At 52.0% G+C, this 14,842-nt stretch overlaps 1 protein-coding gene across 1 annotated transcript in view; it reads left to right on the top strand.

The window, feature by feature from the left end:
- Positions 1-14,842, top strand: part of XYLB (xylulokinase) — a 52,373-nt gene that overhangs the window by 18,896 nt on the left and 18,635 nt on the right. Inside the window, exons 8-15 of the mRNA XM_028107111.2 lie at positions 909-981; positions 3,043-3,161; positions 6,416-6,497; positions 9,541-9,581; positions 10,159-10,274; positions 11,057-11,172; positions 11,768-11,841; positions 13,287-13,383. Of these exons, the coding sequence (XP_027962912.1) occupies positions 909-981; positions 3,043-3,161; positions 6,416-6,497; positions 9,541-9,581; positions 10,159-10,274; positions 11,057-11,172; positions 11,768-11,841; positions 13,287-13,383 (718 nt within the window). The remainder of the gene's footprint in view (positions 1-908; positions 982-3,042; positions 3,162-6,415; positions 6,498-9,540; positions 9,582-10,158; positions 10,275-11,056; positions 11,173-11,767; positions 11,842-13,286; positions 13,384-14,842) is intronic.

Below are 14,842 nucleotides of genomic sequence, written 5' to 3'. Positions count from 1 at the left end.
CTCAGATTCGGTCCTCCACCCACAGGTGCTGCAAGCCAGCTCTTAATGCCGCCTGGGAAGCAGCTCCACAGCTTGGCTAGTGATTTTCATCTCTGGATCATTAGAAAATGATCAGCGCTTGTTAAACCAGAGTGCCTTTTTAATCTTGGGCGTTAACAACATCCCATTTATTACGTGACGATTCAAGGTTCCAGATTACTCTGCAGCATTAGCCGTGTAGATTTCGGGGGGGGGGGGCGCGGAGGCGGGGTAAGGGCAGAGATGAAAAACCCTCTCCTCACTCTGTGTGGAACAAAGGTGGCCTGAGGGGGTACAAGAGGTGCTGGCGTTCTCTGCTGTGGTCCAAGGGCCCCTGAGTCCCATGTGGAAGCACGGACCCTCGGGGGGACATTTGAAATCCGTTATCAGTTTCTCCAGCTCGTGCCTGGGCTCTGGTGCTTCTGAGGGGCCGACTTTCACTCATTTATTCTGAACCCCCGAGAGTATCTTTGTTCTGAATCCTCTAGCCACACATCCCACTTCCCTTGGGACTAGCTATAAAGACCACAGAAACGGAGGAAGGAAATCAGGCACCATGCTCCCTGGATGCTGGGCAGAAAAGCCACTTCCTTAAGCATGGCTTTTTCCTAGGCCTTGTTGCTCTTTTCTCTTTGTTGGACTTGATAGTTTTCTGGCCTGTCAGAAACTGCAGAGTGAGGTAGGTGCTCTCCCAAAGACTCAGTTCTTGGTATTCCAGATACTCCAGTGCTCTAGAATCCGGGATACTCGGTCACTGCCATTACTGGGGCATCTCACTCAATGTTTCCGCTTCCCTCCCCAGTTTAAAACTCTTCTCGGGTGGTGCGTATCAGAGTATTCAGTTGCTTATGGAAATGAGGCCTATCTCACTGTGTTTCTCTCTTTCACAGAGAATTTCTTTGGTCAGTAGTTTTGCTGCTTCCCTCTTCCTCGGGTCTTACGCCCCTATCGACTACAGTGATGGTAAGCCTTCAGAGTCCTGGGGGGTGTGCCTCTTCAGTATGGACGTGCATGCCTGTGGGTGGTGTGGGCCTCATCCCCCCCGGTGGGTGCCAGACTTTTAGCCCTTTCATATTTTGCCATGAAGGGAGTGTGTTAGTTATCTTTTGCTGTGTAACGAATGACCCCAATGCTTAGCAGCTAAAGATCACAACTGTTTAATTTTTTTTGTCTAATGCATTGCTTAGCAGAGTAGGAACTTTATTTTTAAAATATTTTATTTATTTATTTATTTGAGAGAGAAAGGGAGAGCATGAGTGAGGGGAGGGGCAGGGGGAGAAGCAGACTCCCCACTGAGCAGGGAGCTTGATGTGGGGCTCGTTCCCAGGATCCTAAGATCATGACCTGAGCGGAAGGTAGACGCTTAACTGACTGAGCCACCCAGGTGCCCCGACCACAAGTGTTTATTATCTCACAGAATTTCTGCACGTCTGTAATCTGGGAGCAGCTGAGCTGGGTGGTGCTGGCTCAGGGGCTCTCATGAGGTGGCATTCAAGCTGGCAACCAGGACCAGCCATCGAAAGGCTCGACTGGGGCTGGAGGATCCACTTCCAGGGCCCCAGACCTCTTAGCCAGAGGCCTCACTCCCCTCACCATGTGGGCCTCCATAGGACACCAATGACACTGGAGCTGGATCCCCCTCCGCCCAGCGTGGATGAGAGGAGAGGGTGGCCAAGCAGAGGCTGCAGAATCTTTTACACCTTAACCTTGGAAGTGACATGCCATCCCTTCTGGCCCACCCTACTGGTCACACAGACCTACCCAGGTAGAGGAAGGCAGGGACCTCATTAGGTGTGAATAGCGGAGCTTGGCAACGAGCATGAGCCATCTTGGAGCCTGGCTCCCACAAGGAGTTGTTTCTTGAAGTTGTGTTCACATTTGGGGAACTCAAGGGAGTGGTGAGTTTCTGGAGTCAACGCCTTGCCAAAAATTAACGTAAGCGATGCCAGTGAGGAAGGAGAGCTGGGAGGAGGCTGCCGAAGGCACTTTTGCACGAGGCCAGGCTAGAAGGCCTGTGAAGCACAGAGGGGAGCCGAGTGCAGAGCGTGAGCCTGGACCTATTCGTGGGGCTTCAGAAGAGTCTCGGAATGCTCAGAGCCTCCTGGGAATCCATCTGGAGTTGTCCGAGTGCTGTCGTATGCCACATATTATTCTAGCGTTCAGGGAGAGAAAGTAAGGTGCCCAAGCGGTGGTCTCCCAACTTCACTCACAGTCTGGAGAAGAAGGGACTCCCACAAGTAGCTCCACACACGTCAGGCCCGCAGAGCCCTAAGCCTGGAACGGCCTGTGTCCACCCCGGGGCTGTGAAGTGCTGCTGGGAAGCGTCATGGCCCCGCTCCTGCGGGCGTTCCAAAGTTCCGGTTCTACAGCCTCGGCTAGGCCCTCCACTCCGCTCTCCTCACAAACCTGAGAAGTCACCCCCTGATTCCCAGCCATCTCACCTCCTCACTTGGGTGCGTGACGCCATCAGCATCTCAGCCGACGGCTGTCTGCCTCCACCTGGGCCCAGCGGGGAAGGAAGAGGAGAGCCCTCCTCCTGTGCTCTGGCTTCTCTCCCCTTTGCCATCTTCAGGAAAGCCTTGGGAGACGTAGATTGTTTTCAGACACACTTAGCGAGCTGATCTCAGTGATTTCCTTGAAAAGTTGGATGTGATTGGGGAAGCCTGAGGGCTACCCACATCGGCATGGGGTTGCCTCTGAGCAGACCCCTTGAGCCCCAGGGGACACGAAGAACAGTTCCTCCTCAGTGTAGTGTTGGGTCTTAGGACTGCAGATTCCCAAGCTGACGTGAGGACTATTTGGAGGAGGTGATGGGGCCATGTGTTTCCAAGGGCCCTGCTGACCTCTGGTTCTCTGGCTCTCTAGTTGCATAATGACCCAGGCACACTGTATACATTCTGTTGGGAAAGAGCTCCAGGTCTGAGTTTGCTGCAAGAGATCAGTCGGCTTTCCGCCAGATGGGTGCATGTCCACAACAGGTCCTTTTCAGAGATATTTCTGTTTCTTATTTCCTTCATTCCTTAGGTTCTGGAATGAATTTGTTGCAGATCCAGGACAAAGTCTGGTCGCAGGTTTGCCTTGGCGCCTGTGCGCCTCATTTAGAGGAGAAGCTTGGCGCACCCATACCATCGTGCTCCGTGGTGGTAGGTCCCCTTGCTGGTGACGCGGCTCATTTCAGTGCTGGCAGCTACTGGGCCGGGCAGTGCAGAACACACACACACAGTCACCCTCATTCATTTATTTACACACAGGTGTATACACACGGGATTGTCAGGCTAGTGTGAGAAGTGTTTGACGTACATCGAAGCCAGATGCTTTGCATTTAGCAGGTACTCAGGTGCATGCACGGATGACTGCCTCATGGCGGTGAGGTGTAGGGTAAGGGAGACCTTGGAAAATTCCACTAGAAATTTATTAGAACAGGAAGAAAAGTGGAAAATATAAGTGGTGGGTGATTGCACACTGTAGACAAAAATACACAGAATGTTGACATTCTAGGGCTAGGAACCACCTCTGAAGCTTGAAGCAGGCGGTCTGGAGAAAACAGAAAGAAATATGAACGAGCTGGGGAGAGCACAGGCTCTGGTGCCAGGTTGCCCGGGCTGGAACCCTGCCTCAGCCACTCACTGACTCTGTAACGTTAATCTGTGCCTCAGTTTCCCCATCATTTCCATCTTTCCCGAAACAGTGGGAACAATGATACTTTCTATGTCATCAGGCCGTTGTGCAGAAGAAATGAGTTGACGTTTAAAGTGCTTAAGATAGGGGCACCTGCCTAGCTCAGTCGGTAGAGCATGCTTCTCTTGATCTCGGGGTTGTAAGTTCGAGCCCCGTAGAGATTACTTAAAAATAAAACCTTTAAAAAAAATTTTTTTTAAAGAATAAAAACAGATAAATTGTTTAAGATAGTGCGTGGTCCCAAGGGTAACATTAAAAACATTTAGGGCAGCCACATGCAAAAGAATGAAATTGGACCCCTAACTTACACCATATGCAAAAATTAACTGAAAATGGATTAAAGACTTGAATGTAAGACCTGAAACCATAAAACTCCTAGAAGAAAACAGGTGTTGGTGATGATTTTTTTGGGCTTGACACCACAAGCAAAGGCAGGAAAAGCAAAAATCAACAAATGGAACCTCATCAAATTTAAAAGCTTCTGTACAGCAAGAGAAACCATCAATAAAACAAAAAGGCAACCTATGGAATGGGAGAAAATATTTAAAAATCATATATGTGACAAGGAGTTAGTATCCAAAATATATAAAGAACTCAACTCCATAGCAAAAGATGCAAAATAGCATGGCACCCCCATTCAGAATAGACACCGGTGTCCCCTAGTTAACTACGTTCGTGGCTGTTCTGTGGGGAGTATGGAATAGAGGGAGACCTGGGCCCTGCCCTCAGGGGCCTTTTGGTGGGAGCACATGCCAGACATTGAGAAGAGCGAGAATTCTAGGTGGTTCTGAGCGTGGTGGGAAGGAAGGAGAAGGTCCCTGAGGCCCGCTTGTGCTGCCCGTTCCAAGTCCCAGCCACTTTTCGGAGATCAACTCTGATGCACAGAGCTTAGGGAGGGGTGTCCCCCGCCTTGGAGGGGAGTTCGAGGGACAGTTCAGGACCCAGGCCCGCTGAAGCCCAGCGGAAAGAATAAGGAAGGGCAAACAGGAAACTAAACGGCCAAGCCTTTGGGATTGGTATTCCATGCACAGCTTCTGGTTTTGTGTGAGCTGGAGAGCAGTGTTTGGTCCATGGCAGCAGGCTTTGTTCGCCTTATGCCAGGAACGCATGCCTCCAGGAGGGAGCCCGTGCACAGACTAGCAGCTTGAGGAACAGAAAAGAACCGATTCTGAAAAGGGTATTTTTTTTTTTGTAACATATGTACCCATGTGACGGGGGGAAGCAAGCCGAATCCATGTTTCCCATCATCCCTTCTCCTGCAGGTAGTGCCCAGATAGCTTACTCATTTTCTGCAGGAAAGTATTTGGGATATATGGTATCGGACGCTTCTCCAGCCCTGGCTTGCAGTCTCCTAACCCGCCTATTTTGCCAGCAGCTGTGGCTTCACGCAGGTGTCACCTGGCAGCACCCTGCCCCAGCTCTATCTCATTTCTCTCACTTTCTGCCCAGGGCTTCTGTGACTCCATGTTTGCGCCCTGCAAACGTGGAAGTCCACGGAGTTAACACCCCACGGGGCACCCCTCACTAGTGGGGGCCTGTGGAGAGCTGCTCCCTGTCCCGTCCCCAGGTGGACAGCCCCCAGATCCTTCACACAGCTCCTCGGACATTGCCCACAGCGAGGACCAGCTTGACAGTTTAACCTTTGGGTGGGCTCTCCCTCCTCCCCAGTTCCCCTCTTGTTTCCTGGGATCGCTTCCCCAAATAAGCCACCTGCACACAAACCCTGACTCAGCCTCTGTTTCTTGAGGCAACCTGGGCCAAGACATTTCTCTCCCAGGAGATGGCTTATTCTGATGTAAATCCGAAATTTTCCTGGAAGGAGCAGAATTTTCTTTCCAGACACCTGGACAGCCCATCATTTGTTTTAACCTTTTGGAACCGAGATAAAGTCAGGGAAAGGGGAAAAACAGTGTTTTTCCTTTATAGCTATGCTCTCTAAAGACTATGGGTCTGTTCGGAGGGGGTCCCTGCTGTCTGGTCCCACAGCTGCCCTGGGAGGAGCCCTGGGGGCCATGCTTCCCCAGGGGTATTCCCTCCCCCACACTGCCATTTCTGGTTTATTTTCTTTAGAATGTTGACCTGTGCACTTACGTGTTTGGTTAATCAGATTACTGGGCCGACAGAGCAAGGGTGTGGGGCATTATCTTCTTCCATGAATTTGCTTCCTGTGTGTCCTCTTGTTATCTATTTTTTAAAAATGTTTTAATTAATTTTGTTTATTTATTTGAGAGAGCATGAGAGAGAGATCATAAGCAGGGGGGAGGGGTAGAGGGAGAAGCAGACCCCCCCCGCTGAGCAGGGAGCCCGATGCGGGGCTTGATCCCAAGACCCTGGGATCATGACCTGAGCCGGAGGCAGATGCTTAACCGACTGAGCCACCCAGGCACCCTCCCCCTTGTTATTTATTTCCCACTAATGCTATCCCAGAATTTGGAGATTGCAAAACAAGTACAAGTTGGGGATTGGTTTGTTCTAGCTGCCTCTCAAAATCCAGTGGTGTTCAAGGCAGTGGGTTGACCTAATTTTGTGTTCCAAGCCTGTGCTGGGCTCCTCTGGCTTTTTGTGAACGGGAGGGACATCCCTGGTTTAGGACAGGGACTGATGTGAGTGCAGGCCCAGTGACCTGGAGCTTGTAACACTCTTGTGACCTGAGGCTTGGAGGGCTGTGCAGAGTAGGTCAGATTTGCCTCAGTAGGGCATGCTTGCTTTTCCTCCTCAGGGAGCCATTTCTTCCTACTACATCCAGCGCTACGGATTTCCTCCAGGATGCAAAGTGGTGGCCTTCACTGGGGACAACCCTGGTGAGTACCTTGGAGGATTTCACTCTCCAAGTAGCCTGACTTGGTCCATGCTGGACGTTTGAGAATGCCAGTCCAGCCTCTGGAAACCCTTCTGTGGCAGGCCCCTTCCTCCCTGGCCGCCTGCCACGCTGCTGGCCTGAAATCTGATGCCTTGTACCTGCCCTGCCTTGGCTCTGACTCTGCCTTCTGGAGCCGCTAAGGGCTGCCCCCACCCCCCACCCCGGTGAGAATGATCAGCGGTTAAGTCAGGTGGTCATGCCCACCCCTCCCTAACTGACTTTTCTGTTCCAAGCTAAACATCTCGGTTCCCCCAGCCTTTCCTCTAGGACATGGTTTTGGGTCTCCTTGCCGTCATTTGATCTATGGGTATGAATTATTCCTCATCCAAACACCTTGTCCCTCCCCCAGCCACTCCGGGAAGTGTCATCAGGTCTGTGAAGAAAGGCCAGGTGGCCACGTTGTGCCATCGTTGTGCCATCAGACTGCGGACCCTCAGCCCCACCCCTGAGGCGCTTTTCCTAAAGAGCCACCAAATTAGGGTTGCCAGGTAAATGCAAATACAGATAGATACAGGACACCCAGTGTGCCTTGAATTTCATAGGGATGATGAATAATTAGTATGATAAGTGCATCCCATGCAGTATTTGAATTTCACATAACAAACGATTTTTTAGTGTAAGTATGGGCCAAAGTATATCTCTCTGAAATTCAAATTTAACCGAGCGTCCTCCATTTTTTCTGGCAACTCTACTCCAAATCAGCATCCTCAGTTCCTGCTCTGAGGAGGTGTCAAGTACGTGGCAGAGGACCTGGGCTGCTGCCCGGGTGGGGCCAGGGTCTGCTGTCCTAGGGAGGCTGACTTCCTTCTTAGAGCCTCTCCTGCTTCTCTCTATGGTCAGGGAGCGTGGCTCTCTATTTCTTCTATTTTGCTGTCCTTTGAAACACATTTCTTTTTAGTTGTTTTCTGCCTTCAGCGCTCCTCCTGATTTCAACACCCACCAGCCTCTCTGTACTTTCCTTCTGTTGGCTGTGTAGACGAGCAGGACGGGGGCATCCAAAATAAATAGAGAGAGACGCATATGTCTAGGAGTAGAGTTGTATACCTCGAAATAGCGTGGGTGGTCCTTGTTAAAATTAATCCTTAATAGCAATAGGGACATTATCAGTATTATTATTAGATTATCGGGAAAAACACTGAAGTCGCTACTATGATTACAGCCATCACTGAGAATAATGCTAATAACGCTCATGGTGTTCCTCGGTCCGCTTCCGGCCTGTCTGCTCTGGAGCTGAGGGCACAGTGAGCACGTCCCCACACCTGTGGCCGCATCAGTGTCCTGGCTGTGACCCCTCCCTCCTGGGACAGGCTTGGTTCTGGCATCTGGAGGGAACTCCAGGAGCCAGACAAGGGCCTTTCCTATCCCTGGGCAATTTCTGGAGACGGGCACACGGAACCCTGTTGGCAAAGCACAGAACCAATCAAAGCAGGTTTTGGGGAAGGGATCCCAGTGTTCCTGGTCCGAAGGTGGGGAGGAGGCAGGGGCTGGTGGACAGTGGCCGGATTTCCACAGTGGCAAGGCATGAAGCCCCAAGCTCTGTCCCCTGGGTTGAGAGGCGGCTCCAGCCTGCAGTGTGTGGGTTCTGGTGCCCCTCCCAGGGGACACGCAGGCCCCAGTTCCCCCCCACCCTAAAAGCGGGGAGGTCCAGCCTCCCTCAGAGAAGAACGGTTGGTGTAGGAGCACCAACTTAGGAAAGTTCGACACTTTCAGAATGAAAATAACTTCACTGAGTCTTATTAGGCAATGTATCTTGTACCTCCTCTATCAACTAGAGGAGTGTCAGGGGGAAGAATGGGCCTTTTGAATCACTAAAGTGAGCTTCTGGGCATGTTTGAGCAGGAATGACAAAGAAGCAGCTTTCCAATCCTTCCTCTTGGACCTTGGTTTCCGGCTGAATGTTGGCAATACCAGGCAGGTAGCCCTCAGTTGGTCCCTCCCTAAGTCTGACCTTGAGTTAAGTCATGCATTAATTGCTCCTTCATTAAAACAACAACAACAACAACCAAGCCGACTAACCAAGGCTCACGCTCTTTTTCTTACTCACAAGGGATACCTCTTCACTGCAGAAAAAAAAAAATTGTTAAATACTGACAAACCAAAGGAAGGATCTCTTAACCCAGAGATAACCACAGTTAAAATTTTGATGGCTATCCTTCCACCTTGCTTTCTGTGCTCATAAGTACACATATTTTGTTTTAACTAACGCAGGCAATATTTTTGTGCAGCATCACGTTAACGGTTGCCTAGGGCCAGTTGCTCCACATTTCTTTCCCTAGCCCTTACGGTGGAGGTCAGTGGGGCTTCCAGTGCTCGGACAATGCGAACGGTGTTGACGCGCACACCCTGTCCTCTCCCTCATCCCTAAAGGCTAGGTTCTCCGAGGTAGAGTTCCTGGATCCAAGGCTCTGACACACACAGCAGTCATGGTGGAGGACTACCTTACCTGTCCCTTCCACGTTTCTCTTTTCACTCGCCCAGTCAGTCACTCGACATTTAGTGAGCACCCCGCCCAGGTCCATGTCAGACCTTCTTTCAGTTCCAGAGTGCATCAGTGAGCCAGGCCGATGCAGATTGCTGTTCTGGGCCTCATGTCTCAGGCGGACAGACACTGCCCTTTACATTCTGCCCCTTTTACACTCCTGCCTCACCCCTGTCTTTCTCTGCCGTGTGTATTCTGGTGTCTTGACTTGGCCCCCTTGTTTCTCTGCACTCTGGGCAGCACCTGATGGTGCGGAGTTTGGACCCTTTTGGAAGAGGCTTCCCAGCTCAGATCGGAGGCCCTGACCTCAGGGACTCTACCCTTTGACCCACTGGGACCTCCCCTTGGGCCATCCTGAGCCCTCAACTCACCCTGTTCCTGCCTCTACTAGCATGTGGCTTGGGGTGGGAGGTTCGGGGCTGGCTCCCATCTGGGGGTGACTTGTGGTTTGCTTTGTGGCTCTGTGTGACCTCCAGCTAATCAGAGGCTCCCCTCCTCTTCTCAGCGTCGCTGGCAGGCATGAGGCTGGAGGAGGGTGACATTGCGGTAAGGTGACTTCTCACATCCACAGGCACAGCCAGCTCTTTGTGCCCTGGGGGACGAGGGCCCCAGCAGCATCTTTCCTGCTTCTTAGAGGGTCTGCCAGTCCCAAAAGGCAGCTGAGGGAGGGGATAGGAAGACCCAGGCCCCAGGACCTGCTCTTAGAAGGTTATGGCCTTTGCCAGGTAGGCAGGTCCCCTTGACAATGGCCGGTCTTGGTGGGTACAGTGGTGGAAGGGTGAGACATTGGGCCGGAGGACTGTGAGCTCCCCGGGTGAATAAAGAAAACATAACCTGTGCCCTTCTGGGTCTAGTGGGAAGGTCATTTGGGAACCAGTTGTCACCCAAACCATTAGTTAGATGCAATTGTGGTAAATTCTAGAAAATCGGCCCACAGTTTCCATGAGAGCCTAAATCTGGTTGCTGACTTTGGACCCATCTAGTGTGGGAGGGTTAGAAGAAGAGATTTCTCTGTGGAAGTGGCATTTAATCTGAGGTCTGCAGCCTGAAGAGTGAAGTGAAGGCGGTCAGGGCTGGCGGAGCTGGGCAGAGAGGCACCTCATCTCTGCCCATTTCTTCCCAGGTCAGCCTGGGCACCAGCGACACCCTATTTCTCTGGCTCCAGGAGCCCATGCCCGCCCTGGAAGGGCACGTCTTCTGCAACCCGGTTGATGTCCAGCACTACATGGCGCTCCTGTGGTAGGCTTGGTGGGCAGTGGGCAGGTCTGACACCATGTGGAGCCCGCAGGCTCTTCTGCTCAGCAGGCTCTGTGGCCTCTGAGACCCTGGGACTCATTGGGTTTTTTTCTGACAGCAGAGCTGGGTGGGGAGGAACCCCGGACCTGGAGTCCTCCCCAAACCCAGATTCCAATCCCATCCTCAACACCTATATCCTGTGTGGCCCGGGGCAGACCCCATAGCACATGTGAGCCACACTTTGCTCATAAAATGCGAAGAATAAAAGGTTTACTTCATAGTGTTGTCAGGACATGCCTAGCACGTGGTAGACCTTCAATAAATAGTAGGAAGGACATCCTGCCCCCTGACAGTTGTCATGGAGGAGGTGTGCTCTGCACCCTGATGACAGGCCTTTGGAAACCCGCCAGAGGCTATTCAGGGAAGTTTCTGAGCCTCTAGGCCCCAGGAACCATTGGAGGATATGTAGGCCTAGTATATTTAGCCAGCTCTGTTCCATCATCCAGGTGGTATAACATGTAGAAGCCACAGCTCCCCGTCTCTCCCTGGGGTGCCTTTGCGGCAACCTCTGTAAACAGAGCCCAAGACAAGCCTTCCCCAGTGATTCCTAGGGACCTTCGCTGGGCCTGATACCTGAGGGAGAACCTCAGATCTCTGCAAGCCACTGCCTGGGGGTTGTGGTCCAGCCTGACCTGCAGCCCTTTGACCTGGGACTCTTCACCAAAACACATGGGTCCAGTCAGCAAGCAGTGGGTCCCCCCTCAGGGTTGTGTGCACTTCTGCAGCTTTAAAAACGGCTCCCTCATGAGAGAGAAGATCCGTGATGAATCCGCTTCCTGTTCCTGGAGTGATTTCTCCGAGGCGCTGCGGTCCACGGAGATGGGCAACGGCGGGAATCTGGGTAGGCTGTTTGGTGTTGCCCAGGCCTGTGAAGGGCAGTAGCTGCTAACAGGAGGGCCACGGAGCAAGCCAGGGGGAGCCCTAGCTGTCTGTCCTTCTGTTCCGTGGGCCTTCCAAACTAGTGTGAGGCCCAGTGATCTGGGTGAGGTAGGGCCATTCTCCATGCTTTGAGTGGAGGGCTCTGTCCCCCTCAGAGCCCCTGGTGACAGCCTCGGGGAGGGCAGCCACGGCTCCTGCTCTACCCTGGTGTGCGCACGTATATAGCTTTCTGCCCCAGATGCAGGTTTCTCTTCGGAAGAGGGCCCAGCATTGGGCCAAGCCTTCTGAGCAGGGAGGGGATGTGCTGCCCTTGATCAAACCTGCCCTGGTATTTCAGGGCTGGTGGGGCAGCTGCCTCTGGTCTGGGCTATCGGGTAAGAGTAGGCGGAACTGTCTCTAGGAGCATCTAGGCCAGGCCCTTCCAGTTCCTGTCTTTCCCGACTCTTCTGGGGGACAGAGATATGGGGTCATTTTACCCTATTCTGTCCTAAGTCTTTGTGAGGCTTATCTTTTGTTTTTGATTACCGACAGTGACTCTCTTCCTGGTCTGGTTTCAGGTTTTTATTTTGACGTAATGGAGATTACCCCTGAAATTATTGGGCGCCATCGGTTTAGTACAGAAAACCGACAGGTATGTGTGGTATTGGTATTGGAGAGAAATTGGCTCCATTTTCGAGTATTGAATTTAACAACTGCCTCCCAAGTTCTGCTACTTGAGGGCCTTCATTCATTTACTCTGCTCTTGCTCGCACAAACGTTTTGATGTGCCGGCGTGTATTTTAGTGCTGGGGAATCCGCAGAATCTAAGACAGATGCGATTCTCTCTCACAAAGAGGAGTGCAGAATACCTCGGGGCTTTCCCCTGAGCTGACCCGTGTCCACACTGACTGCCACTGAAAGCCATAGAGCCTGTTCCCTTGGCAAACTTAATCCTGCACCCCCAAGGACTCACATTGTCCCCAGATCGGGTATTTCTTCCTGATTGAAAGCCTCTGGGACAGGAAGCACTAACATTTATTGCATGCTGTTTGGCTCCAAGCACCGTGCTGGTGGTTCCCTGCGTCCCCCATTGAATGCTTAGAGCATCCTGAGGTCCAGAGACGCTAAATCATGTGCCCAAGTCACCAGGGCCTGGGTGGTGCAGGGGGCCCTCCACACCCAGTCCTCCCTGGTCCTGAAGCACTGTTTCCTCTCCCCTCCACTGTGCACGTGGGATTAAGTCCCTCTGTCTAGTAACTGTTACAGTTACAGTTGCCATTAGATTTATGGCTATTGAAGTCATGACATACTGGGTTGTAAGTGGAAAGTTTTATATAAACTATGGGGGGGGTCGCTCACCTGAGTCTTCTGATGAAGGGTCGGTTTGGTTTCTGTTGTTCATACAGAGAAGGTATGCCTGTTCCCCTTTGCACAAACCTGTCGGGGTGTGTCAGGGAGAAGGTAGGGTCTGTCACTGGTCTCAGAGGCTAAGGCATGGGCGAAGCTGGGGTTGACGCCTATCAGCATTAGCCTGATGGACACTCCTCAGCTGTGGGTTCTCACTTAGTATCACACACCTAGACCAGGCTCTGTTGTCTCATTTGATCATTATACCCACCCTGAAACAGGTACCACTATGACCTCGGTTTTGTTAAGGAAGAAAATGAAAATCCCAGCAAGATTTACTTAACTTATTTGAGGTCACAGTGCTGAACCCTTGGTGGCCTGAGACTGAGTTCTCTGATGCTCTGTGTCCCCGAAGTGAGCATGCCTGAGGCTGGGGTCATGTATGTGTGAGCAATGTGTTCGTGTGAGCGTGTGTGGCAGGTGCTTAGTGGGTCAAGAGCCCCAGCTGTGTATGAGCTGCTCTGGAGGCCTGAGTCATGAGTTCTGAATCTGGGCTGTTGTTTAAAAAGACAACACACACGCACACGCCCGCACACTCACACACATGCATGCACATGCACACATGCACACGCACGCACACGTACACACATGCACATGCACACACATGCATGCACTCATACACATGCACGCACACATACAATGAAGGGACACCAAGGAGTTTTCACTGTGCCTGCTTTCTCCTGGGGACAGGTCTCAGCATTCCCTAGGGCTGTGGAGATCCGGGCACTGATCGAAGGGCAGTTCATGGCCAAGAGGATCCATGCTGAGGGCTTGGGCTACCGAGTCAGTAAGTGAGCTGCTGGTGAGCTGTCTTCTGGGGCGGGGACCCTCACACCCTGAGGTGCTTGAGACGCTTCCCAGCCTTCAGGCCAGGCCTCGCACGGCACTGTCTGTTAAGGCTTCATTCCCAGGGCAGGAGGGAGATGGAGCCCGGCCACAGGTAGCTGGGGAGGTGAGTCAGCGGGCCCATGCGGGCAGGCAGGGACTAGGAGGCAGCTTGTTCCTGCTTCTCTGCTCTGTCCCCAGTAGCCTGATCTCCTGGCAAGTAGCTGTAGCACTTAGAGACCTTTCTGTAACCCGGACCTCCAACGTGCAAATGCAGTGTCCCAAGCTCCAGACCCTGAGGACATGGGCAGTGCAGGTGGGAAAGGTCTAGGCTGGGGCCATCTGCCTGTGGGGCACAGTCTGAGCACTTTGGCTTGGATGGGGAAGAGTGGGGATGCAGAACCACTGTGCAATTTGAGAGGTCTGGAATGGAAAGGCAGGGCAGGGCAGGTTGGGGGGGGTACCCCCGCGGGGAGAAAGGGATTTCTAAGAACTTGAGCTATGGAACGGACAGCTTTAGGAGGGCAGTGAGTTCCCCTTACTGCTGGCCCTGGAATGGTCTGGGGCAGGGGCTTCTGCCAGGAGGGTGGAGTCCAGGTCTCTAAGATGTATTTGTCCCCCTGGGCAGCAGCTGTTGTCACTAGAGAGGGTAGAAAACCCCTGAAGCCTCTTTGCTTGAGCGCCTCCTCATGACACTTTTATGGACAATCTGAGCTCTGTGTAGTGTGTTTTCTGTCTTTGAACCAACCAACTGCAAGCATACTCTAGAAATCAGCATTAGGTAAGCCTTCCGAGAAGTTGCACACACACACCTCCCCAGCAGTCTCGCCTCTCTGTGCATGCATAACAGAAATGTGTACACATGGTCTCTAAAGACGTACAGGAGAGCATTCATCATGGCACGGTGCTTACTAGCCCTGTGCTGGAACCCAGCGCCCATGGGTAGTAGACAGGAGACATGCATTCTGGGGTATTCATGCAATGTGATGCTACACCAAAATGAAAATAAACCAGCCTCCACCACGGGCAACAAAATGGATGAATCTCACAGATGTCACTCAGAGCAAAAGAAGCCAGACACAAAAGTGTGTGCGGCAAGATTCTGTGTACATCAAGTTTAAAACCAGACTGTCACTGGAAGCCAGGGCAGCGAACAGCTACCTTTCAGAGGAAGAGGGCCTCTCGGGTGCTGGTGGTGTTCTCTTTCCTGAGTTACATGGGTGTCTTGAGTTTGTGAAAATTTGTCAAGCTGTCAGCTTATGAGGTGTTACCTATGTTTTTCAGGGTGTACATGTGTTCACCGCAAATTTTAAAACAAATAAAATGATCATGATAAACATTTCCATTTCTCTCCATTCCATCACTCAAAGTGTAGAAAGAAATTCCCCAGGGGTGCCTGGGTGGCTCAGTCAGTTAAGTGT

This window comes from Eumetopias jubatus, unplaced genomic scaffold, assembly GCF_037043125.1.
Source record: "Eumetopias jubatus isolate StellerSeaLion01/CBP00866 unplaced genomic scaffold, mEumJub1_p1.0 scaffold_1, whole genome shotgun sequence".
NCBI lineage: Eukaryota > Metazoa > Chordata > Mammalia > Carnivora > Otariidae > Eumetopias > Eumetopias jubatus.
Note: the sequence above shows the minus strand (reverse complement) of the source record. Positions and strands in the feature narration are given on the sequence as shown.